The 23,576-nt window shown below is 35.5% G+C and overlaps 1 protein-coding gene across 1 annotated transcript in view; it reads right to left on the reverse strand.

The window, feature by feature from the left end:
- Positions 1-21,779, reverse strand: part of APOB (apolipoprotein B) — a 37,410-nt gene extending 15,631 nt beyond the window's left edge. The window contains exons 1-24 of the mRNA XM_010584252.1: positions 21,644-21,779; positions 19,911-19,949; positions 17,161-17,276; positions 16,138-16,283; positions 14,947-15,100; positions 14,607-14,762; positions 13,478-13,602; positions 13,205-13,290; positions 12,248-12,467; positions 10,996-11,223; positions 10,699-10,816; positions 10,433-10,579; positions 9,156-9,367; positions 8,592-8,829; positions 7,876-8,052; positions 7,402-7,593; positions 6,475-6,642; positions 5,068-5,279; positions 4,334-4,516; positions 3,996-4,117; positions 3,158-3,368; positions 1,718-1,893; positions 1,396-1,583; positions 986-1,131 (exon numbers count right to left, since the gene is read on the reverse strand). Coding sequence (XP_010582554.1) covers positions 986-1,131; positions 1,396-1,583; positions 1,718-1,893; positions 3,158-3,368; positions 3,996-4,117; positions 4,334-4,516; positions 5,068-5,279; positions 6,475-6,642; positions 7,402-7,593; positions 7,876-8,052; positions 8,592-8,829; positions 9,156-9,367; positions 10,433-10,579; positions 10,699-10,816; positions 10,996-11,223; positions 12,248-12,467; positions 13,205-13,290; positions 13,478-13,602; positions 14,607-14,762; positions 14,947-15,100; positions 16,138-16,283; positions 17,161-17,276; positions 19,911-19,949; positions 21,644-21,701 — 3,818 coding nt within the window. The 5' untranslated portion in view covers positions 21,702-21,779. The remainder of the gene's footprint in view (positions 1-985; positions 1,132-1,395; positions 1,584-1,717; positions 1,894-3,157; positions 3,369-3,995; positions 4,118-4,333; positions 4,517-5,067; positions 5,280-6,474; positions 6,643-7,401; positions 7,594-7,875; positions 8,053-8,591; positions 8,830-9,155; positions 9,368-10,432; positions 10,580-10,698; positions 10,817-10,995; positions 11,224-12,247; positions 12,468-13,204; positions 13,291-13,477; positions 13,603-14,606; positions 14,763-14,946; positions 15,101-16,137; positions 16,284-17,160; positions 17,277-19,910; positions 19,950-21,643) is intronic.
- Positions 21,780-23,576: the final 1,797 nt, after the last annotated feature.

Genomic DNA, 23,576 nt, shown 5'->3' on the forward strand with positions numbered 1-23,576 from the left:
CTATACAGACATGTTTCTATTTATCACTGTGGTAGCTGTGAGTATATTCTGAAGATACTACCAAGCAACAAGTTCCTTGAATTCTTATGCATAGGCAGAGCAGCAATGTGATAGGAACACTAAATGGCAAGAACCGTATGTGCTAGGAACTATAAGAAGAGCAAATCCTAGCAGGTGCACGGGCATTTTAAAGTCTAGATCCACTCTGGCTGACTTACAGTCTAATTTCCTAGAAACAGAAGAAATATACTATTCATCTGCCTTCCAGTCTCTCTTTTTGTTTGTCAAACCCTACTTTTTAGAAATTTTTAACACATTGGATGATTTCTATGAAATTTGACAGGAGGGTAAATGCCTCAAGGGTAATTACATTCATGCAAATTCTGTTCCCTATTAGGTGGAGGAGATAGGCCCAGACTCATGCAAGCATCCAGTCCATATGTGCGCAACCATGGCATGTGTTGCCTCTGAGCAAGTGACAGACGGAGTCAGACATGGGAAGAGGTCAGGGTACTATATTGGTGGAGGTCAACCAGTATGTGTAGGGGAATGGGAAGAACTGTCCGATAAGACTGCACAGGAAAAAGTAGAGATATTAGGGTTGTGGCCAAAGACAAAGGGTCTGTAAGGATGCAGGACACAAATCTATGGGAAACTTGCTTCATTAGTTCTGTGGCTTAAATATTGTTGAACGCTGTATTTTTGTTCAGTTCTCATTACTATATTACAGAATACTTCAGGATATATTCATATACTGCAGGAGTGACTGCTGTAAAGTCCAATCTGTATTAAAGATGTGCATCATTTCCTCCATATAATTTCATCTCTCTGGTCTTAAAACTCTTTGTTACAATTCCAATTTTATGCTAATGCTTACGGCAATTCCACACTGTTCTATAAAACAAAGTAAAATAAAATAGCACAAAAATATGAACAAATATCTATTTTCAGTTTCCTGTGTGACTATCCTAATTTGTCTCCCTACCTTTTCAGGAAAAGTTCTTCAGGAATGGTAATAACAGGCAGGTTAATTTTCTGAATGTTCAGTTCCTGCAGTCCACTTAGTTTGTCTTGCAGAGTCTGGGCATAGGGGACACCTTTTGATGCCTTTTGCAGCCAGGTGTTGGTTGCCTGCAATGAGGAGACAAGTTTTTCAAAGTAAATAACAAGTTTTAGGACTTCCCAGTAAGTTATCTGAAAGCCATTGTAACTATCCATATACTGAGCCCTAGGCATCTGATAAAGTGACTGATTCGATCAAGTTGGAAATATACATCTTATTCAATCTGATGAGTGCTTTTACAAGTAGTTCCCATTTTGGCTTCCATGGGGGAGGCAAGAATTCACCAGGGCTATGTGGTCAAGCTGTAATATCTGCTGTAGGCTGAAACCTACCACGATAAATTGTGACACAATATGTCGCAGTGTCATATCTGTATGAGCCACTTTCCGATCCAGCAGTTCATTGGCATGCTTCTCTAAAGTTTTTGGGTAATCTGAAAAGTCCACTGGGAAGCCAGAAGACATTTTTTTCACAGCAGCACTGGCACCTGAATTCCACTCTAGCTCAACTTTCTCTGAATCTGAAAATCATGAATTTAAAAAAAAAGGGTAACATTAGTAATATTCTTATTCTATTTAGGGATATACCATAAACTAGTGTAACAAGATGTTTACATTTATAGGTTGTACACGTGGATCATGTTTTTGCCCCTACCATATCTGAGAAGAACTCTTTCTGAAATTGAGTTTCCGTGAGTTGTTGCAGATGAGCTCATCTGAAGATATCCTTTGGTTGGTGAATAATTAACCAATGCTTCGGTTCTAAGTTCGGTTTGCAGGCGAGGAATAGAAATAGTGCCTCTTAACATTGCCTCTTCCATTCCAGCATATCTGTGAAAGCAAAAAGTAAATGTGAATAAAAAACATTTCACTTTACTTTTTCACTTATGGTTCAGGAGCAATTTCAGCATTTAAAACTATCGTAAAGGCATAATAGGTGTTATAAAAAAATAGATTGAATCAAACTTGTAAACTCTGCTCCAATTCAGTGAATGTTTTCTGCTTCTGCTAGTTACTTTGGGAAATCTATGCTAAATTATTATAATGCTACTATGCAGATACACACAATAATTATTCTGTATTAATTTCATAATACTGAAATGGATGGAAATATGTACCTGTCTTGATAAAGTACCTGAACCAAATTCTGAACTCCTTATTCAAGCTGAATTCTCTACTATGGATACAGACTGTGGCCATGAATCACATAGAAAAAAAACACTTGACAAAATATATTATGCCACTGGGCTTCATTTTCCTTTATTCACATTTATTTTATATCTCTGTAACTTTGTTGACTTGAGCAAACTTCTAATATTATGTTAGTGCAAATGAAAGGGAATTGAGGTCCCTGACATCTGTCCAAAGCTCCCACTGATATCAGAGGCAATTCTGCATGAACAGCAAAGACAAAGACTCCCTGGGGCACCATCAAGATCACAGAATTCCATGGAAGATTGAGGTTTATTAAAGAATGTGATCAGCTCATTTCACTATGGGTTTGTGAGGCAGATAATTTTAGAAACCCTGGCAGGCTGAACATTTTTGTTAGCTCCCCTGTAGATGTTCCCGGAAATATTCTCATCGTGAAGCGTGGGAATTTTTACAGGAAGCTCTCAGTTATTTTTGGTTTTGTTGCTTATTGAGTGCCATTAGATTTCTTCATGGGGAGATGTAATAACTTTTTTTTAGAGCCAAACATATCCAGTAAAAGATAATACCCGTCTGAACAAACCTTGCCTTGTTTATATCCTTGGACTGTCACACCTGCAATAACACTAGTACAATGTCATTCCTGTAGTCATGTGTGTGCAAACATGGAAGAACTAGGTCAAGGAACTTGTAATACAAATTATATATATACATATAGTAGGAAAGATCAGTTGGTGTGTTAGATGTATTTATTTGATGTATACATGATGGATTACAAATAAAATACTTGAAGGGTTTTTAAGGAGGGTTTGAACGACAAGTTTTTGTGTCTCTCTATATACGCAGTTTCTCCAAAATGGGATAAAATTTTCTACCTTCAATAAAACATTTAGCTATCTTATCCAAAAGTATCTGTAAAAGTCCAAGTGGTTTTCTGAGTTACCTTATCTGGCCAGTAAGAGTAACTTCAGAAATCTTCTTGTTGTTAAAGTCTAAGACAAAGATATATGCTTTCTTCCCAGGAACGGATTCATCAGTAATTCTGAAGTTTGTACCAAAGTCAACATCAACATCTGGAATGTGGACATCACTGGTCAAAATCTTTCTGTCCCTGTTGTACCTGAAGGTCAATGTGGCCTCATGCTGCTTTACACCTGGAAAAGATAATGTACTTTGGTTATTAGCAACTATGGAATCTGTTTGGACTTTTCTTAAAAGAAGAATAAAAAAGGATCAACTGGAAGCTATATTACCCTGAGGTTCTAATGCAACCTTTAATAAGTCTGAATCAGAAACTGGGTCATCTTTTTTCTCCTCATCTTCTAAACACAGAATGGATTTATCCACTAATCCCGTCACTACTTTTGTTACGTAAACTTTCCATCCCACAGATTCTCCCTTTGAAAATTTGCTGTTTATACAGTTCTTCTCAATTTGTATGGTTTACTTCCGTATGTCATCAGAAATGGTATTTTTCTCTTGCTTATATAGAACCCATTAACTTCTCTTCCTTGCTTCCATTTACCAACATTACACTTTTATTTAAATCATGGGGAAGGAATTTTTGGATACAAAATCAGCCTCTGATCATGAAAATCTTGCACTGGGATAACATACATGAAATGAAATGGTATTAAAGTGTTGGCCTGTTTGGGTGTGAAAATGGTATTCTATTTTATACTGTAAAGAATTCTATTATGATTTATTCATATAAATCTTCTTCCCATTAAATGATGCAGTTCAAAACTGAGCTAAACCATATTAGTTTTTCAGGCTCTTACCTTCTGCCTGGACAGCAAACTTTAAGGTGTCTATCAGGTCATTTCTCTCTCTCTGCAGGTCATAGTTTGCAGTTGCAGAGTATTCCTTCACTTTGCCTGTGGACACCATTTCAACTTCGAATCTAAAGAAGAAGTAAACAAATGTCTTGTAAATAACTATTTTGTCCATGACCACAAACAGAAGAAATCATACAGTTCTCAATAGCTCTCCTTCTGAGCTGCTCATGCTAGTTTGTTTTTAAAGATTTTTAAAGGTAAGTGTTATGTGAGAGGGTACTGTAGATACTAAGCCCTAAGAGTTAACACACAATAACATAGATAAAGCTGATATGACTCACCTGGATTCTCCAGTCAAGGGAAAATACGGAGCTGCCTCTGTGGCACTGGCATTAGAGTACAATAATTTGGTGCAGAAATTTAGACCAGCAATGAAAGGCTTGCAAGAAGTCCAGGTTTCTCGGTTCTCGATCAGAGGTGGGATCTCTTCAGTTTTGGCTGAAGACACCAAATGTAGCGTGTTGCTGGAACAGAAAAGTGAGCCATTTATTCCCAGGACAGGTGTTCAGACATTGTCCTATTAACAAGGTTATTTTCTGAATAAAAATCACTTATTAAGGTAGGGGCTTAATGAAATAACATTTGGTGGTTAAATGATCAAGTGGTTTATTATTATAAGTATTACTATTGGTAATTACAATTCTGTGTATTGAGCCATTTACCCTCTCTAAAATTAATGCAAGTAGTTTATTTAAATTCAATCTAAAAATAGGCATTGCTATTATAATAATTTTATGTGAAAGAAAACAAAATAATAGAAATGGTAAGAGTCTTGCTGAAAATTTCAGAAAATAGTGACAAATTAAAGAATCTGTAAGCCATGACTCCCGGTTGCCACTTATCTGGGCTATTTGCTTATCTTGCAAAAGAAGTTATCCCAGTTTTACAATGTCTGGGATTTTTCTGAACTGAAAATTTCTCCATGCCTGCCCTAGCCTCTCAATTCCATCACAATAAAAATGAAGAAGAGAAAGGAAGAATATAGCCTTGGAAGTTCTCATTCAGTTCTCATTACCTGATACTGAGGAGCTTTGTTGGAGTCTTCGGAGCAGGAATGCTGAATTTCAGCTGTCCAGCTTTCATACTAACATGTGCTTCAATTCCAGACTCATGGAATATATTAGAATTAATCTCCACGCCACTTCTAGCAAATTCAGGCATGTTTATTCCCAGGTGTGTTACAAACTCAATTGCTACTGAAGGTTTAGCAATGAGTTCTGCTTGCATCTATTTAATAAAACCAAAATGGTATATTTATTTGCCCAATACACTTCTTACTGGTTTTATTAAACAAGTGTAATACTCTTGATATCTAGAGGTAGGCTTATATAATTGATTTTGCTATTAAAAAAATTTGATTCCCAAGTTACATAAGCAGAGGGAACATGTACGTGGTAAGTGTAATGTAACAAATACAGCAAGATGATAATACCAAGGAACCTAACCTATTTTAATGTAAAAATACACATGCTTCAGAAAGATTTTGCACGTGAAGCTACTTGCATGTATTTTTAAATCTGAAGAGAAGAGCCAGTTTTCCATTGTAAGAAACCCAGCAATTTTCAAAAACAATGAGCAAATTATTTGACAAAAAAGAAATGGATCCAAGATTTGAATTTCTCTAAATAGAAAACAGCTTATTTTCAAGCTTTTGGTTTGGCCATTACAGAAACAAGGGACAGAATGCAAAATTCTGGAAAAAGTTCCAAAGGTAATTAAAAGGCATTCAGTACTAAATTTGAGGACTTTTATTTTTAGTTTTACTTAAATCATGTATATGATGGAAAATTAAAAGTTTAGGTCAACTGAAACTATTGAGAAATTTATATAAATTATTGACTAAATTAGAGCAAAATAGTTATTAAAACTGTAAAAAAGAATGGAAATATTTAATTGGTTTTATTTTAACCAAATAATTAATTTTCTGTCACATGCTCTTTAACTGTTACATTTTAAAAATGTTTCCTTTCAGAACAAAAAATGTTTCATTTAACTCAATTTTCAATATTTCTTTTAACTGAAATTCAAAATTTTCACTTTGAATTGGCCACATAATTTTTTTTTTTTAACTGCTTTGAACAGCAAATTCACGAGCTGTAGCTTTCATGCTATTCTCATTTGAGAGCAGGGAGAAAGAAATAAACAGAGGTTAAAAGGATTATTTTTGAAAGGGTGATTAAAATACTTTGAATTCATAAATATTACGATGTCTCATACTTAATTTTTTATATGTATTACTTCTTACTTTAATGTAAATGTCATCCACAAATTAATTGGAGACCTCTAATATGTAAGGTGTTTTTTTTTTCATTTCAAGAGTATTTTGTAGTCTTTAAAATTCTTCTGATGTTACAGTTTTATCCCTAAATGAGATTGTAGATTACTAGGAGGAGACAAAAGATACACAGCTGCTGACACTTACACTTTTTTGATGAAGCTTTACAGCTACTTTGGCCCCAGGTGTTGCTATTCCAGACAAGGCAAATTTCAGTTGCAAACCTGCTCCAGTTGGGAGCTCAAACTCATTGTCCATAAACATGTAGTGGACAAATAAATCCCTGTCAACACCTTTTGAGATGGCTTGTGCAATCTGTGAATCAAACAAGGAAGTGAACAGTAACAAACCTACACTTTGGAATATGTACATTTCATACTTCAAAAATTGATCATGGAATGATTGTTACTGTATAATCCAAAAATTAATTTCATATAGAGCACGGAAATCTAATTTCTGCAGATTCTTTGCTTCAAAAAATGTACTAAAGACTGTTTATCAAAATCTCAGCATTAAAGGAATACTAGATTTTATCACCTGCCTTGATACACACAGATCACCTACCCTGACATACACATACAAAGGTGAATTGGTTTAGATAACATGTAACATTCTGGCTTCCTCAAAACGGCAAAGCGGTTTTTACTTCAATGAAAGAAGGGTTTTACCAAACACTCTTAAACAGTGCTACATCTTTTCTTTTTAACACGATGAATTATTGCTTAATAATAATATACATTTTTCTTAATTAGAAATTTAGTAGTAACATAATGGCCAACACTAAGATTTTGGGTATTGTTCCAGTAGATATCTCAATCATACAGTAAGAGCTGAACCTTCCATTTTTCCTTCCTTTCACCCATCTTCCAGGAGGACTCCACTTGGTTATTGAGGAATCTTCATGGGTTTCTCAGAGTCCTTCAGACTAAACCTGGATATCTTATTTTAAATAATTTTGTTTTCATGCTAGTATCAAATATCCATTTTTTACATAATAAACACAACCCAAATCTTAAAAAAATCTTGTAGAAAAAACCCAAATTAATAATACACATTGGTGCATCAGAAACATACCATTTCGGGAATAGTCTGAAGAGTTTTAACACTCTTTAAAATCATGCTTCCCAGCAATTTGAAATCATTGAGTTTCATGTACCCAAGTTCTTCTCCCAGGATTCTCAGATATGCTCTTCCTTCAGGAGCTTCCTTGTTGCCCAATTCCTTTATCAGTTTTTCAAGGTTAAGCATTATTCCTTTCATGATATCCTGAAAATTCAGTCAGAAAGTAGTAAAACAGATTTATAAGAAATCTGTAAGATCATATATCTAGAACAGTTACTTAGTGAATGTCAGCTAATCTGCACATGCAATTCTTACAGATTTGTCTCCAGACAAAGGCCCCTCACACATACAATTAAGAAAAAAACACTGTTACATAGCATTAATGATTTCTATTTTAGCTTACCAGAAGAGAAGAAGTATCATATACAAAAAAGGGGGAAGTGCTGTAATTATCGTGTAAAGATAGCAATACCGTGCTGCGCATACCTGATCCTGCTTGCCATCCTGGGAGTAACCAAAATAGTCAAAAAGCACCTTGGAAACCTGCTCTGGCACTCTGCCGTCAACCCAGTACAAGGCCTTGCTTGCAGTGTCTGGAAAAAATCCCTTCTCTCCAAACAAAGCTTCCAGTGTTGGTTCAAACCCCTTTCCATCCAAGCCAAGCTGAAATGAACAGGACAATGCAATAACTGAGAGAGTTTCCCCACTTCTTTGGAACTTTACAACAAACAGACTTTCTGGGGAACAAACAATGTATTTAAAGTGTATCCTACAAGCCTATGATTCTTAAGCGAAGATATGGAATACTAGGTCTTAATTCATCTCTGTGGTGAGGTCCAACAAAAAACCTACACATGGGCTGTATCTCGCTTAAAATCTACTGTGAGTACTTCAGTGTGCCAGTAATGATTCATTAGCATGAAGTCAATTTGTTACAGATGGGTTCATTTTACCCTAGCTGAGGCCTTTAATAACTCCAACAGGGTCGTCCATCCAGTCAGTGGCAAGTGACATCACATAACAAATGGCTTGCTCTAAAGCCCATTGAGATCAAATGAAAGTCCCCTTGTAGGCATAGTGATCTTTAGATTTCTCCCAAAGCTTGTAACAACAATACATTATTCAGAGAAAGTTGTTATAAGAAAACAGAAATGAGAAAGAAAACAGCTGAATACTAGCAAAGTTTTTGATAATTGTTGTACCTCAAAGATATCACTTGGGCCAAATCCATACACATTCAAGGTGGTTTTTAGCATAGTCTCTTTAGGAACATAGCTGTTTGGATCAAATACCACATTTCCCTCTACTTTGGCAGAGATGGGATCAACTCCAGGTACAGAAACTGTTTTGGAAATCTGATAATTTTGTGAGAACTTTTTGAAATCTTTGGCTGTTGGAACCTGGTTTCCTTTCAGAGCTTCTTCAACTCGGCTTTTTAGACTAGGAAAAAGGATAGCAATGCAAATATGATTAGTACAAATTCCAAAACCTCATTTAGTCTTAGTTGAGGGATTTCTTGTGTCACTTGCAGACATTCATGCAACAGTAAAAATAAGACTTAAGGGAAAGACTGTAAGCTGGCATGGCCATAGGCACTGACAAAGCCATAGATTTATTCAGCAGATGTGCTTGTTCAAAGAAAACAAACAAGCAAACAAACAAAAAAAAACAAGCAAAAAATGTGCACTGCTAAATAACTACCACTGCAGCTACGATCAGAACTTTGTTCTTCCTAGGACACCAGTATATAACTAAATTTTACTTACTCTTCAATGCCTACTTCTTCAGAGTCTAGGATGTTTGCAATGTGTGAGGCAATAAAGCTTTTCACTTGCTCATTCTTCTCCTTTGTGAGGACTCTCAAAATTTTTGTGAGATCACTTGGGGAAGGATTTTTCATCAGTATGAGATAGGCTGCTAGACGTTTGTCTGTAGGTGCATCCCCTTCTTGGAATGCTTTCAGAAGTGCTGAACGGTCCTATATAAATAGAGAAAGGTTTGCACTGATAAGCTGGCTAGTAGATGATATTGCTAAATTCTTTTAGGAATATATAGGGTTAAATAATTTCCAGGATGTAATTTTTTCAGGACCACATAACTATTTCTATACCTTATTTCTATATCTGACAAAAAATTTTTCATTGCAGCTATTCTGATAAAGTTTCTTTTGATAGAAAAGTCACAGAAATTATGGTTTTATTAAAACTGATTTTCCTATAATGTATCTGGCAGGTTACTTTTTTGTTTAGAAAAGTAAATTTTGATTTTTGGGAATCAGAAGTGTTCTGGTCTGGAGACAAATTCTCAAATTTTGGAAAAAAGACCATTCAATGTAGGAAAAGAAGGTGATCAAAGTCTTCTGCTGCGGGAAAATTAAAAACATAGTTTGAAAATAAATAATAATAATAAAAATTAAATGCTTCAAATTAATCTGAGGACATGAGCTCCAGGTGTTTCCAGGCTCCCAGACTTGTTAAGCCTTGTCTGGAAACAAGAGCATGTCTCTTAGAGTAGAAACTTGTTGATACTGAAACTATTTCACTATACTAAGCTGAAGTGCTCTGTATAATGACACCCATTCCGTAGGAGATGCTTTAGTGTCACTGTAATGTAAACATAAATCTAACCAGTACTATTAACAACAATGACAACAAAATGCCAGTATAAAATAGGGATCTGATATTTTTTTTAGTTAAAGCCATTTACATCTGGAGTAATTTGTTAGTTAAAACCACCTTTAAGTAAGTAGAACTCCATTTAAGACACTCTAACAGGAACAGATCCAAACCTCTCATTTAAACTGAGACTACCTATACAAAGGAACTACATCTCAAAGGAGTAACACCTACTAAGTCTGCAGAAATTCTCAGATATGTTTATGGAAACTAAACTAACTAAAGGAGTTCTAAAAAAGCTGGAGACAGCTAAAAGGGAGATAGCAAAACTATGAAATAATGGGAATGTTTTTGCATATTCAATGACTTCTGTGAACAGTCAAGGTGAACTGAAGACAGTTTATGCTGCTTCTTATGACCCAATTTACCTCTTCAGTAATAGTCATTTTCCTGAATGCCTGAATGGCTGCTTTCTGAACTGAAAGTGATGCAGCTTCATTTCTGATACATGTCTTAAGAAAAGATTTCAGGTTGGGTTTGGCTCTCTCCATTACTGCACCCATGTTTCCAATAGCCTGTCAGTGATGAAAACACAGAAAGATGATGAGCATTTTTTTCTCCACGAAGAGAAGTAGAGTAATATATGTGCTACAATTTAAAATAGGGGAAAAAGGAAATAAGGAAATAAAAATACCCGAAGTGTGAGGTATGTGAGTTCATCTTCCCCAGAACAATCACTGCCAAGCAGTGATGCCATGAAGTCTGCAACATCTGTTATTTCCTCTGTCACGATCATCTTCTCATTGTAGAACCTAAATAAATAGAAAAACACATTAGAAACAAAAGGAGAAAATGGGAAATGTCTATTTTTCATTCCTAAAGAGCAAATTCATGAGAATAACAAAAAATCCGACTACTCTTAGGGTTTACCCTAAGCATTGTAATGTTTTCTTGAGGTTATTTTGTATAATTACATGCTATCATTACTTACTTAGTAACAGAATGACTCAAGCCATAAAAAGAAGCTCTGCTTGGCTGATACTGGGCCATGTTAAGAATTTCCCGTATTCTTTTCGGAGTTGGAGAAGGCAATAGTCCCAGGGTATATGTCACCAGGTCTACCACAAGCGGATTCACATTTCCAGTTCTCAGTATTTGCAGGACTGCACCATAGCACTCTGGAGTCCCGCACTGAGTCAGGGCCTGAACTGTGATGGAACTGAAAGGAAAAGAGATGACTTTGATTAATTAATTCCCTGTTTGCAGTTACTGCTGCATGTTGCATGTTTGAAATAAACATTTGACAGGTTTATTAGGGTGTTTTAATATAAATTATGTATGCTTATGAATGACTGGAAGCAAATCACACAATTGCTTATCAAAACGAAGCTTCTTAGTTTTACAAGTTATACTAATAACATGATTAGCTATGAACAACAAGAAAGTATTAACAACACTATAATTACACAGACATATCTTTTTTTTCTCTGCAACAGACTTTCCTACAATTTTAAGTATTATAATATAATGTATTCAACCAGACTGAGGCTCTAGTCCCTCTACAGACTGAGGACATAAAGTATGTGTAAACTGACTGAAGTCCAGCTAGGACAGAAGAGTAAGGGTGGGGAGTGGAGGGCAGGGTCAGATCAAGGAATGGTGCCCTTCCATGTCTCCAAAAATCTCACTTTCAAAACTCTGTTCTTTGCTATAAGTCAGACTTGGGAGCTTGGAATTACAGTCATTGTCCTTGAGCAAAACTGCATGAAAGATATTTGGCTCTAATAACATATCCACAGGATTGCATCTGGCATACAGGCTTGGGATGGTGGTGGGGAGAAAAACACTGTACTGGTCTGTGTTATACTCTAATTTATAGTTCAGCTTCTCCAATAAGTTTGGAAGATTTGAAGGGGGAATGGTCAAAACAATATTAGTTCTTCATAGAAGGCTAGAACTTTCAGATCTATTTGAATTCTTATATTGTTCTCATACATATAATGTTCAAGTTCCAATTAACAACTGAGCACTTCTGATGGAAAATTGTGAAATCCACAGGTTTTACTCTGTCTTCCTTATTTTGCTCTCTAGATAATTCTGATGATACTTATCTTTCTGAAAGACACTCTTTACATCTCATTAACCTCTAATTTAAAACCACTTGCAGCAAATCATCAACTTTAGAATGGATTTGCTATGGCATTGACATGTGGTCACTTGCACAATGAACTGTTGTAACATACCTTGAAGTTTCCATCATCTTTGGTACAAGAGAGCCAAGAGTGGTGTTATGTAAACTTCTAAGTCCAGAAACAAATTTGTAAAAGAGTCTTGCTCTCTGCTGGTTCTGCTGGGAAGCTGTAAGTTTCTGCAGCTCCTGAAGGGTTTTCAGAACAGCATCCCCCTGCCTGGAAAATTTGGCATCTGTACTTTCCAGTGCAAGTCCCTTCTCTTCCAGTTCATCTAGCAATTAAAAAAATTGCATTCTTTATATCTTTATCAAGCAGCTATGTTCATTTTTATCTTCTGTCATACATTCAGTATAAATATAAACTCTGTAGATTAATTTATGTGATAACTATTTAAGTTCAACAGCTGAACAGTTTCTAAAAATAATGGAGTGGAATTTAAAAGTAATTGTCCCAAAAGTAGAATAATACCTATTTGCATAAATTCTTTTACATTTTCATGAAGATGATTCTTTAACATCTTTGGATTAGCATAGTTTGCTTTTTCATCTTTTAATGGTTATATCTTAGAAGAAATATGTTACGACTACGAATAACAACTACATGTCAAAAAAGTGTGTTTCAGAACCAAATCTATAGTAATCATGGACTGTTTACATTTGGCAGCTGAAGCTGAAAGTTGCATAAGAAATTACAGTTAGCTAAAAAGGGTTCATTAAACTAATTTCCAATAAGATTAAACTTACTTTCCAAGCAAATTATAAATTTTTAATTATAAACAATAATTTCAAAATTAAAATGAAAAGACAAAGATTATGTAAAATTAGAGTGTTTTTAAACTTTTCAGGTTTTCCCATCTTATACCCCAACATTTTTCTTTACTAAATTGATCAAATTTCATTAAAAACTGCATCTTTAATTAATTCACTGTTTAAAAAAATATTGTCCCTGTATTTAACCTGTACTTATATTTTGTCCCTGTATTTGTATTACTGAGAATTGCAGCTATACCTCCATCAAAATTTCTGTTATTGATCTTTGGGGTATCTTCAAGCTTCAGTGTCTGGTTGACCTCCGTCATCACACCATAGCGATTTCTAGCAAACAAAGAAAAATACAGTGCTTTAGTTGAGTCTAAGTACCTCTGAGGGGTCTTGCCATGCCTCCTGCCTTCTTGAGAACACAATGCATATTTGGGGATGAAGTCAGGGCAGAATGTGATACATCACCATTTAAAATGAATATTTATAAATAAAGGGCAATGATAAATAGTGAGAAACCTACTTGTATGAGGAGGGCAGAAACAGGTGTTTTTCACTGCAGACAGCATCTCTTATATGCCTTTTCTTTGCATCAATATTGTAATGACAGAATTGAGTGCTCCTTAGAAGAGTAGATAACGGGATGTTCTGTAAAATAAATAGTTTGGCAGTCATTTTACTCAATAGTATAGGAAACAAACATAGTTTTAAAGGCTGCCACAGTTTTATGGTAATATTAATAGTTACAGCATATTAGAAAAAAAAGGTGCATAACTGGAATCGTTCTCACACAAAGAGAAAATTGTGCCAGTATCAATCTTTAGTCTTAAGTCTCCTCACAGGCAAAAATCCCACTGAAATTTTCCCTCAGGCCTTACTGAGGTGTTTGGCTTAGTAGTTACTTCATGATTGATCCCCTACTGCCTACAACAAAGGACTCCTTCATAGAAACCAGTTTGTAATTTTTAGAGAAGTTCAGGCCCCTCGTAACAGCTGATGCTCTTTTTAATTTCACTCTTATTATAAAAACTTTAAAGATTTCTACAAGAAGCTGTAGAAAAGGCAGAAATTAAAAAATGTGGTTTTCGCATGATGTGAAATCCTAATTTTTTTTTTTTGAGGGAAAACACTCAAAAGCACAGATGCCATGATACCAGGAAGAAATCTGCCAATATTCATGCAAGCAACTGCATTTGATTATTGTGGATTAACAGGTAGCCTGAACACCATGTCAAACCATTTACTTTGGGGTATTTAGAGCCCTCTCTTCCTGCACATCATACACAAAACAGGGTTTTGGTGGACTACATGTTTTACATGAAATTGGAATGTTGAAAATTTTGATCAAAAAACCTAAAAATTTGGATATGATCTGACAGGTTATTGTGTAACCAATAGTACTAACTACATCTATGAAAAGCTCTCCTTTAAAATATAAGAACATGAAAGAAGGTAACTACACTTTTTCTCCACATCTGTTTTTCTCTATTGACTGCCAACAAAACCACAGTGTGATCTAATGCAAGGGTACAGAAAACCTTTTTAAGCTTTTAGAAGATAAATACAAAATTTAGTTGTTGTAGTAATTGTTTATCATTTTAAGTGATGTAGTGAAGAATGTTATATCATATACATTTTAATGGTATACTTACTAGTCCCTTTACAATAGCAATAGGGCTGATGTAATCTCTGCTGGGACTGAAGTTGTCACAGGCTTTCAGGTCCCTGTTAATTGAAATATCTTCTGCAACATTTCCTTTTCTAGATTTGAATTCAACTTCACTGTCACATTTTCCATATACAGTATCCTGGAAAGAAGAAAGAAATCAGTGTCTTAGTCCATGCTGTCAGACGTTTTCTGATCTAGCTGGAAGGCACCCTTTTCCATCTGAACTTCCAGGTCTTTTGAAAATTATGTTCAGGAGTAACTCTGCTAGGTGAGTTTTCTTCCATTTGTTAAGGAAATAAAATTAATGCTTTCAAAACACGTACCATTGAAATTGTTTTTACGTTTTCTACTGTTTCTGTTGGCACAAGTAGAGCTGAGATGATTCCTCTCTTGAGATTCAGTACATTTAGAGGTTCATCCTTCTCTGGATACAGTTTGACTTTTGTTCCATCCTGAATGCTGAATTTTAGCTCATGCCTGCCCAAAAAACCCCCAACATTAGTATGAAATCATGTTAAAGCCACCCAGTGGAGAACATGTTACCAATAAACAGCTGGGCTATAGCTAAAGCACTATGTTTACCTTGGTCTATCATTATTTTCTATTGACTGTTGTTACTATTAGAGAGTATTACTATTAAAGCAGCAAAATTCTAACCAAGGACATTCTGATATCACTCGACTACGTCATGTAAGGACAAACAAGTATCAAGAGCAATGGCTGGAAGTCAGAATTGCACAAATTCAGAGAGGAGATAAGTAAATTTTTAGAATGAGGTAATTATTAACTACTGTAATAGGCTACAAAATGATGGGAAGGATTCTCTACTGGTTGCAGTCTTTAAATAAAACCTTGATTGTTTTCTAAAAAACATACTTTAACACTGTCTCAAGCTGTTTTGAGATCTATGGCTTGTGAAACAAGATGGACTGGATACTGAGGCATTGAAACAAGCATGAAGGTGCATGAGTAAAACATGCCCCGACAAGCACTAGAGACTAGTTGGGTGGAGAGAGTAGTAGCAATAAGTTACGAAAGCAGATAAGTAAGGAAAAGATAAGTTACATGGGTCATTAAAGATCGGGATAGGAAATCTGGACTTCAGTCTCAAAAGCCTTTCTACTGCACAGTCTTTGTACCATGTCAGCAAAGGGAAATTATCTTAAAATGGCTGTACACAGCCATTTGAGAATTTGCTTACAAGAAGGAACATTCTACTTGCAATAATCTTTTAGGGACTACCCAACAGTTCCCTGATGTAGATGATATAAATGACAAAAACATTCCAGGTGAAAATTCTGGATGGAAGAAAATCTTCCCTACGAGCAATTGAGAACTGTGCCAAGTTAGCCCTTAATTGTATCAGGGAGACTTTTGCTGTGGAACCAGCTAATAAATCGACCATGTTATGAAATGTGTTCTATGCCTGGAAAAACATAGTCAGGGTGGACTGTAACACTGCAGCCTGTTCCATGTTAAGGCTACAAGCATTGATGATCATTGATATTGCTTACTTGGACATGGCATTTGCAAAGTCTTCAGAGTTCTTTGACTTTTTCAGCATGGCCCTTCCCTCAGTGTCAACACCAAATGTCTCCCTCAGGGAGCAATGCATTGTCCTCAGGATGAAGTGGCACAGCTGTGGTACCTCCAGTTCAACCTGAAAACACAAATATGATGTGTTTATCTTTTTTTCATTATCATGTTTCCAGGATCATCCAGTTACAGTTTTGAAAATATGGTATTCCTTGGATTTTGTAAAGTGTCAGAATCACCCTGCTAGCAGCTGTTGGGAAAGATTCCAAAGTACTCTAAATAGCTTAAGGTAACTTGAGGGAGAAGATATGAAAGCAGGTATTTGCTTGGCTAATGGCATGGAGTATACTATATACACAGTAAACAAGCAGCTTAGGTTCTGAAAATTTATAGTACTAGAAGAACTGCATGAAAACTTGAGTCATTACACTGATCAAAGTTTAGACTCTGTAAGAACAGCGTGTGCTAAATAAATATTTTCCCCAGTTACTCCATTTCAGAAAAAAATCCCCATGATGGGAAAGTTTGGGGCAAGATGGAGAGACATTGGGTAGTTTAATGGCCTACGGAATCTTTTAGTCCTACAGCCCTGATCCTGGCTTGACTACCATCAACAGGCTATCAAGTGGTCTTCATGGCATTAATGAGCTGGTTTTGTTCAACTTCTAGAATTGTTTGATGGACACTGGTAGACTCAGCCTAGGAGCTAAGGAAAACTGAACTACCAGGTCTTCCCCCTCTCTTGTGTAAAAGTACAGCCAGATCAGAATTGAAATGCACTGGCACAGTGGTATGAAGCATTTCTGCCATACTCAGTGCCTTCTGTCTAGGACAGGCAGGGCTTAGTCTACAGGCAGGGCTTAGTCTTCAGGACTCTCAACACATGCCTTTCAAAAGAATGACGTTGTTTGGAAAAACATTGAAGGATGCTCCCCAGCTTCCAGCTCCCATGTTATTCAGTATACAGTCCCACTTGGTTGTATTTACTCCTCTTTCCCTACCTTGCAAGTAATCTTTGAACCACTTCGAGAATCTGCTGTTCCTGTGATCCCATTTGATGTTTCTGCTTCATATAAGTAAACATACTTTCTGAGGTGTTTAAATCTGGTTGCATCTTCTGCAATTGGGAAAACAAGAGTGCTTTTATGACTTGGGTAGGATATGCATATGTTGACCATTACAATACACGCTTAGTGTTGTGCAACTAAAATGAATCCCACATATAAAGGAAGCATGAGGACCCTCTCACTATTTCATTTTATGGAGTAGCTTTCAGACAAAGAAGTAATGCCTTCATGTCAGCTGGATGCTTTCTGAAGCATAAGACAAAACTTGTGGGGGAAGCATAAGTTTTGGGGTCCACCACTCTGATGAGATCTGACAGTATGACTCTACCTGGCCTTCAATCATGCCCCATTAAAGTTAATGATAAAAACAGGAGAAAACTTAAGATATGGAACCGTTTTAAAAATGACCCTATTTCTTCTTAATTAAAGCAATCAAATGGTGATTTTCAAATTGGTAATAGAATTATTCATTTCAGCTCAGATTTTTCCATCATAACTCAAATGCAAGGAACTGCTTTATCTAAGTCACATGACTGAGACTGAAAGCAAATAAACACAGAAAGAGACAGAATACCAAAACTAGCATTCCTCAATACCATTTCACCTTAATCTACAGAGTATCTTTCTGCCCCAGACTGTCCTGAAACATCATCTGCTCTAATTCACTTATTAGATCAGCAAATTTTACTGGAGTAGACTCTTTTTAATGGAGATAATCTTTAGTTATACGAAGAGCATCCAGAAGAAGAAAAAGCACTAAGTTATGAATAAGAATAAGGCAGAAGGAAGTATTTGCAGAGGCGTTTCTCTTTTTAGCAAAGGAAGCCCCAAAACCTAATGGGCTTCCTCAAAGGGATTAATGTCACCTGTGTTTTATCTGTCCCTGTTGCTTTCAGAGGCAATTAATCTGTAATTTTAAACCCTACAAGCAGGAATGGACGTGGTAATAGAGACATAAAGAAAATAATATTTTGTCTCAGTGTCAAATACAGGGATATAAGATCTTTTGGTGTATGGAATACCAAACAATGTTCTCAATTACAATTCACTCCTATTATAACTGCAGGCATTTTAAACTAAACATATGATGATCAGGCATTTGAAGTTACTGTGTTAGAGCAGTTTAGGTCTATCTGAACCAGAAGTTACTGGTCCCTCTGTTTAGACTGAGCAACTCACTGGGATTGTGACACTGTGGTGATGCTGAGTGAAAAGCAATTTCCTAAATTGCTCCTCTGTGGTTATGTGTGACTGTCTGAACATATTAGAATCCTGATCTACTTTTATGGAAAAAAAAAAAGGTAAAGTCATCTCGGTGTAAACCCACACAACCACCATCAAATCTGTATGATTTTGCCTGCCTATACTTGCCATGAATGTATCATCTTACTCTTCCTCTTTCACAAAATATTTTTCATGTTAGAGGCGAATGGCAATATTATCTTGCCCTTTATGTCACAGAATTGCATACTTAGAGAGGAGAACAGAACAGCACTATTAATTTTGTATTTCCTCCTTAGACTATCACTTTTATAAGCTTTACATACTTTAATAGTGTTTTAACTGACATTACTTTTATGTAATTTCTAGACAGAAATAATATATTTAATACTAGCTATCATACAGTAATCAACATCTTACAAACAACTGAAAACTGAATTAAATTATCTAATTAACCTTAAAATTAAGTGCTATAAAAAAAATCAATACTACCTCTGTCAGTTTTGGGTATCCTGGACTATAACATTGCTTAACTGTACATTCTCAGAAATTTTTGCAACACCAGTATCTACTATGCTAAAGTGAAAAGGCTAATTATTGCTTCATTTCCTGCTTTTAAACAGAAATAAATGGCAAAGGAATAGGGAAATGATAAGATTAGAAATGCAAATACCAAATAATATATTGTATCAAAAGATACACAAGAAATTGGCAACAAAACCCAGAAGTCTTTGAGTTGGTTCAGGCAGCTGAAATAAACCCAACTGCCTGGAGATGGTGCTAAAGCATCCAACAAGGGAAAAAAACCCTGAAGACAAAGAAAAAACAACTTATTTGGTACTTTGACCCTATGGTGGAACATTATGTATTTAACCAAGCAGTCAGGGCCAGTCAGAGTTCATTAGAAAGATAGGGCATAAAGTCAGCATTTCCTGAGTCTTGACTTGTTTAAAGAAATTGCTGTCCTTGCTGACAGAGTTGATGATTTATTCTACAGGTATTTAGTTAGACATCCAAGTGCAATTCTGGGGGTTTAGCAGCCACTGTGAAGGGTAAATGAGCAGTGAGATTCAGCCCATGGTAAAGTGTAACGTACATAACCTTACTGCTAAAGCTTCACATCTGACAAACAGGGATTTCTAAATTAAGGAATTTGTACCTGACAATTAAGAAATCAACAAAACAAAGGAAAGTAGTTTCTTAATGGGAGCTTTTAAAAAGTTTAGAAACTCAATCTCAGCTCCTCCGATCCTAGGAAACTTTTGAAATTCTTTTAGCCAAGCCTTATGCATAATTAAATAACTAAAATAAATGCAATAAAGACTTCAGAATATTGCCATCACTTTTGTTTCAGTAATTCCAGAGGAAGAGATTTATGGAATAGGAAAAATCAATCTTTGAAAGAGGTATTCAGTTAATATAGTGACATAAGATAACAAAAGCAGATGCAGGAAATCAATTACTTGAACATCCTGAATTTCCACTTTCAGGCGTTTCTTCTTCTGTAAAGAATAAAAACAAGAATTAAAAGCTGGAAAAGCAGTTTATAGCTATAAAACAAGGGCTGTGGAAATATAAATGGAAATACTACATTTTCATTATAAGACCTTTTTAATTCATACCAACTTTTGGTGTAGTTTGGCACACTGATGTAAATAGCAAAGTTACTATTAACATTGACAGTACAGAGTCAAATCTAAAGGGAGTTACAGTAGTTGCCCTGATATTGTGAACTAAGACCTCCGAATAGGATCTTTAAGTCACTGAATTAAATTGATTTAAACTGAGAAGAATCAGCTTCAAGGTTAACAAGTATTTGAAAAACCCTATGTTATGTGAAATAGAAAGTTTATAAATAATGAACAGATGAAATGCACCATATAACATGGCCTACTTTTAAAATTTTAGTCTATTTGAGCACACAAAAATACTGCATAATGGATGAATGGCTATATTTTGGGTTTTGTACATTTAAAAAAGGACAACTTTGACAATTAATACTACAATTCTCTGCTATTAAATCTTTTCTGAATATTGAGAGTTCATTCTTTGGAAGAAAAGAACACTGATTAGAAGCCTATTCAAGTTAAGAAGAATCATTTGCTCCAAAGTGTCTTAGGTATGTCCCATATGACTCTATTTAAAATAAAATAAAATAAAATAAAAAAAAATAAAATAAAATAAAAAAAAATAAAATCTAATCTAGTAAATTCGCTGCATTCATTTGATGCTGTGCCATTCTTTGGGATATCACACATGAATGTCAGCACTTTTCACAATATTCTCTGCACACTTCCCAAGTTTTCATTCTGGGAATTCTAAGGTTGACCACTCTATAAATAGAGTGTAACATTAATTACAGTAACAGCAATAGCAACAGTAATACTACTATTACTATTACAACAGTAATAGTAATATCATTATTAATAACCATTAGAAACAAGTGCATCCTTTAAAATTGTATAACATCAGTCAACAACAGAATTAGTTCAACAAAGGTGTATTTATGATAAATTCCATCTGCATATAAAACCAGACCTGCATAATTGGCCCCAGACGCACTTTCCTCCTTAAGGTTCCTGAAGTCTTAAGTAACACTACAGTGTCGTATTCTAAAAAGCCACTTGTTGGGAAGCAAGGAGAGCTCACAATCCACAGCACCATATTGATCTAGGCTGTCTTTCCTGATCTTAGGAAAAAAACTCTACTGGCCTACTTCTTTTACTACTACTACCGATGACTATGTCCCTTTAATACAAAATTGTATTTCAAATGTCACTATTGCCTGCCAAACACATTCTGCTTTATTGCTCTCTGTATTCACATTTGCTGCAGAATAGGTTAGCAACAGCTGGGATAAGTCTGTATGGTATCTCCAAGCTACAGTATCTCCACAGGGGTTTAAAAGGACAGCATTACAGAAAAACAATTAGGCCAAAATAAACTATGTGAATTCCTTACAAGTTGCAAAACACATTAAATCTGATCAAAAGATACCAGGTGACATTTGTGACTTTTTCTACATTGGGATCCTCCGATGATTGCCCAGTTCTACAAAGGGAAGAGATGATATCTTTGCCACACTTACCCTCTCTAATTCTATAAGCCATTGTCCTGTTGATTTTTGTATCATTGTTGTTTTAATGGGTTCATAAATAAAGCAGCAAAAAGCACTAACATAAAAGGCAGTACTTACGTGTGAGAACACCACTGCTGAGCAGCAGCAAGAGCAGCAAGAGCTGCACAGGGCCCATGGTGAGCCCCGAACCCTCTTGCTGCTCTTTCTTTTCCTGTTTTTCCTTCCCTCCCCTCTTCACCTCTTCCCTACTGCCTCAGAGGGAGAATGAGCCTTCTGACTTGGACCTCCATTTATATAGTCTGTAGCAAGCAGCTGAGGCAAACGGTTTAGAAAGCTCAGAGCAAATTGCCAAAGGTCCAAAGGTGAGAGTCCCAGATCCTCACTGTGCTCCAGACAATGCTCTGCTTGGGTTGCTGGGAGTCCCTGAAGGCAGAAGACTGAGCATATACTGGAGAGAAGTCACTCTTCCAGTTCCTTGGGCTTTTTATTTAACAGAGTTTTAAAAGCAAAATCCCTCAGCTACAGACTCTAACAATGTATTCAAATAAATTTCCCACATCTACATAGGAGTGATTACAATGCAAAAATTATAGCTGGAAGAAATGACAACTGCAGCATGCTTTCAGTATAGATGTTGAGAGGCTTAAGGGTATGAGTACTTGAGAAAATGAGAGTATTGTGGAATTTAGACATCTTCCCTCTACAGGCAGGAGAATGAAAGTTTAAGATTTTTTTCCTTTGTTGTACCAAAATTTGTCATATACCTTTCTAAAAATAATTTTATATTTACTTGCAATATTCTAGTAAATCAGGCCATGCTCATGTTGAAAGTAAGCGCTGTATAATGATTTTGTTTCCTTATTTTTAAATGCAATTTGTTTTGTTTGCTAATGATAGCAAAAATATGAAAATAAGATGATACAATTTGTCTGAAGGAAGAAGATAAACCTATGAAGAAGATAACCCTGATTAAAATACAAACAAACTCCTTTTTATGAATACATATATTGGTAAAAAAGACTGGGTTTATGTAATGAGAAATTCTAGTAGTTTGAATTCTTTCTCTACTCATATCTATCAAAGCCAACTGCAGTAAGAAAAAATTGACTATGGAAATAGTTAAGAACATTTTGTTCAGTAAATTTAATTTTCATATATCTGATCAAATGGAAATGTTTTGACATTCCCAAATCAAAATATTTCCTCTTAGCTTGTTGAATCAAAAATAAAATTTTGGCTTAGCTAAGCAGTAATTTCTTTTCCCTTGAAATGTTACCATGTTACCATGCATCACTGTAGTTATCTTTAAAGTCTCTTATTTCTTCATACCCTTTTTCTCTTGGACTTCATAGTTGGGTTACGTTTCCCAGGATGCACTATGATCATGTAACTCCTAACATCAGTTCAACCATATGGTAAGCATTGATGTACAATGCGGAGTACTTTCCAATAAGGGAGACCTCTTCCTTGTAATTAGGATTTTGTCTGATGACATTAACAAGAGCATGCCATTTCAGAGAGATCTCTTGCAGAAATTTCTTTCATGGATTGATTCATCAGTATTGGAGACATCACGAAGAAAGCACTTCTTAGATTTTTCCATTTCGGTTTCTGTCCTTGGCTTATACCAATCACAGATACAATAAAACAACCAATAGGAGATTATTATTTTTTACTTCCAAAAAGCAACATAGGTTTTTGTTTACTTTTGTGTTCACAGCTGCTTCAATACGTGTTATGATACGTAACAATGATTTTACTTTGTAGTATGATTCTACCAAAGAGACTGTACAAAAATATCATATTTTTGCCCATAGCATTTGATCCCTTTCTGCGTTCAAACATCAAGAAGTTTTGACTATTATTTAAAATCTACTTATTTGTTCACTTTAGCACTGCAGTTAATAGAGCTCTGGAGTGCCCAGCATTCAGAGATTTGTTAGCTATTTCCCTATTTTGCCTGTGTCTCCTCACTTTCTTCAGGTGGTTATTTGGGCTTAAGCTGAGGCTGACTGTATTAATAGGTCATTGCAGGGACATAAACAGATTA

Source organism: Haliaeetus leucocephalus, unplaced genomic scaffold (assembly GCF_000737465.1).
Source record: "Haliaeetus leucocephalus isolate CR32 unplaced genomic scaffold, Haliaeetus_leucocephalus-4.0 Scaffold964, whole genome shotgun sequence".
Taxonomy (NCBI): domain Eukaryota; kingdom Metazoa; phylum Chordata; class Aves; order Accipitriformes; family Accipitridae; genus Haliaeetus; species Haliaeetus leucocephalus.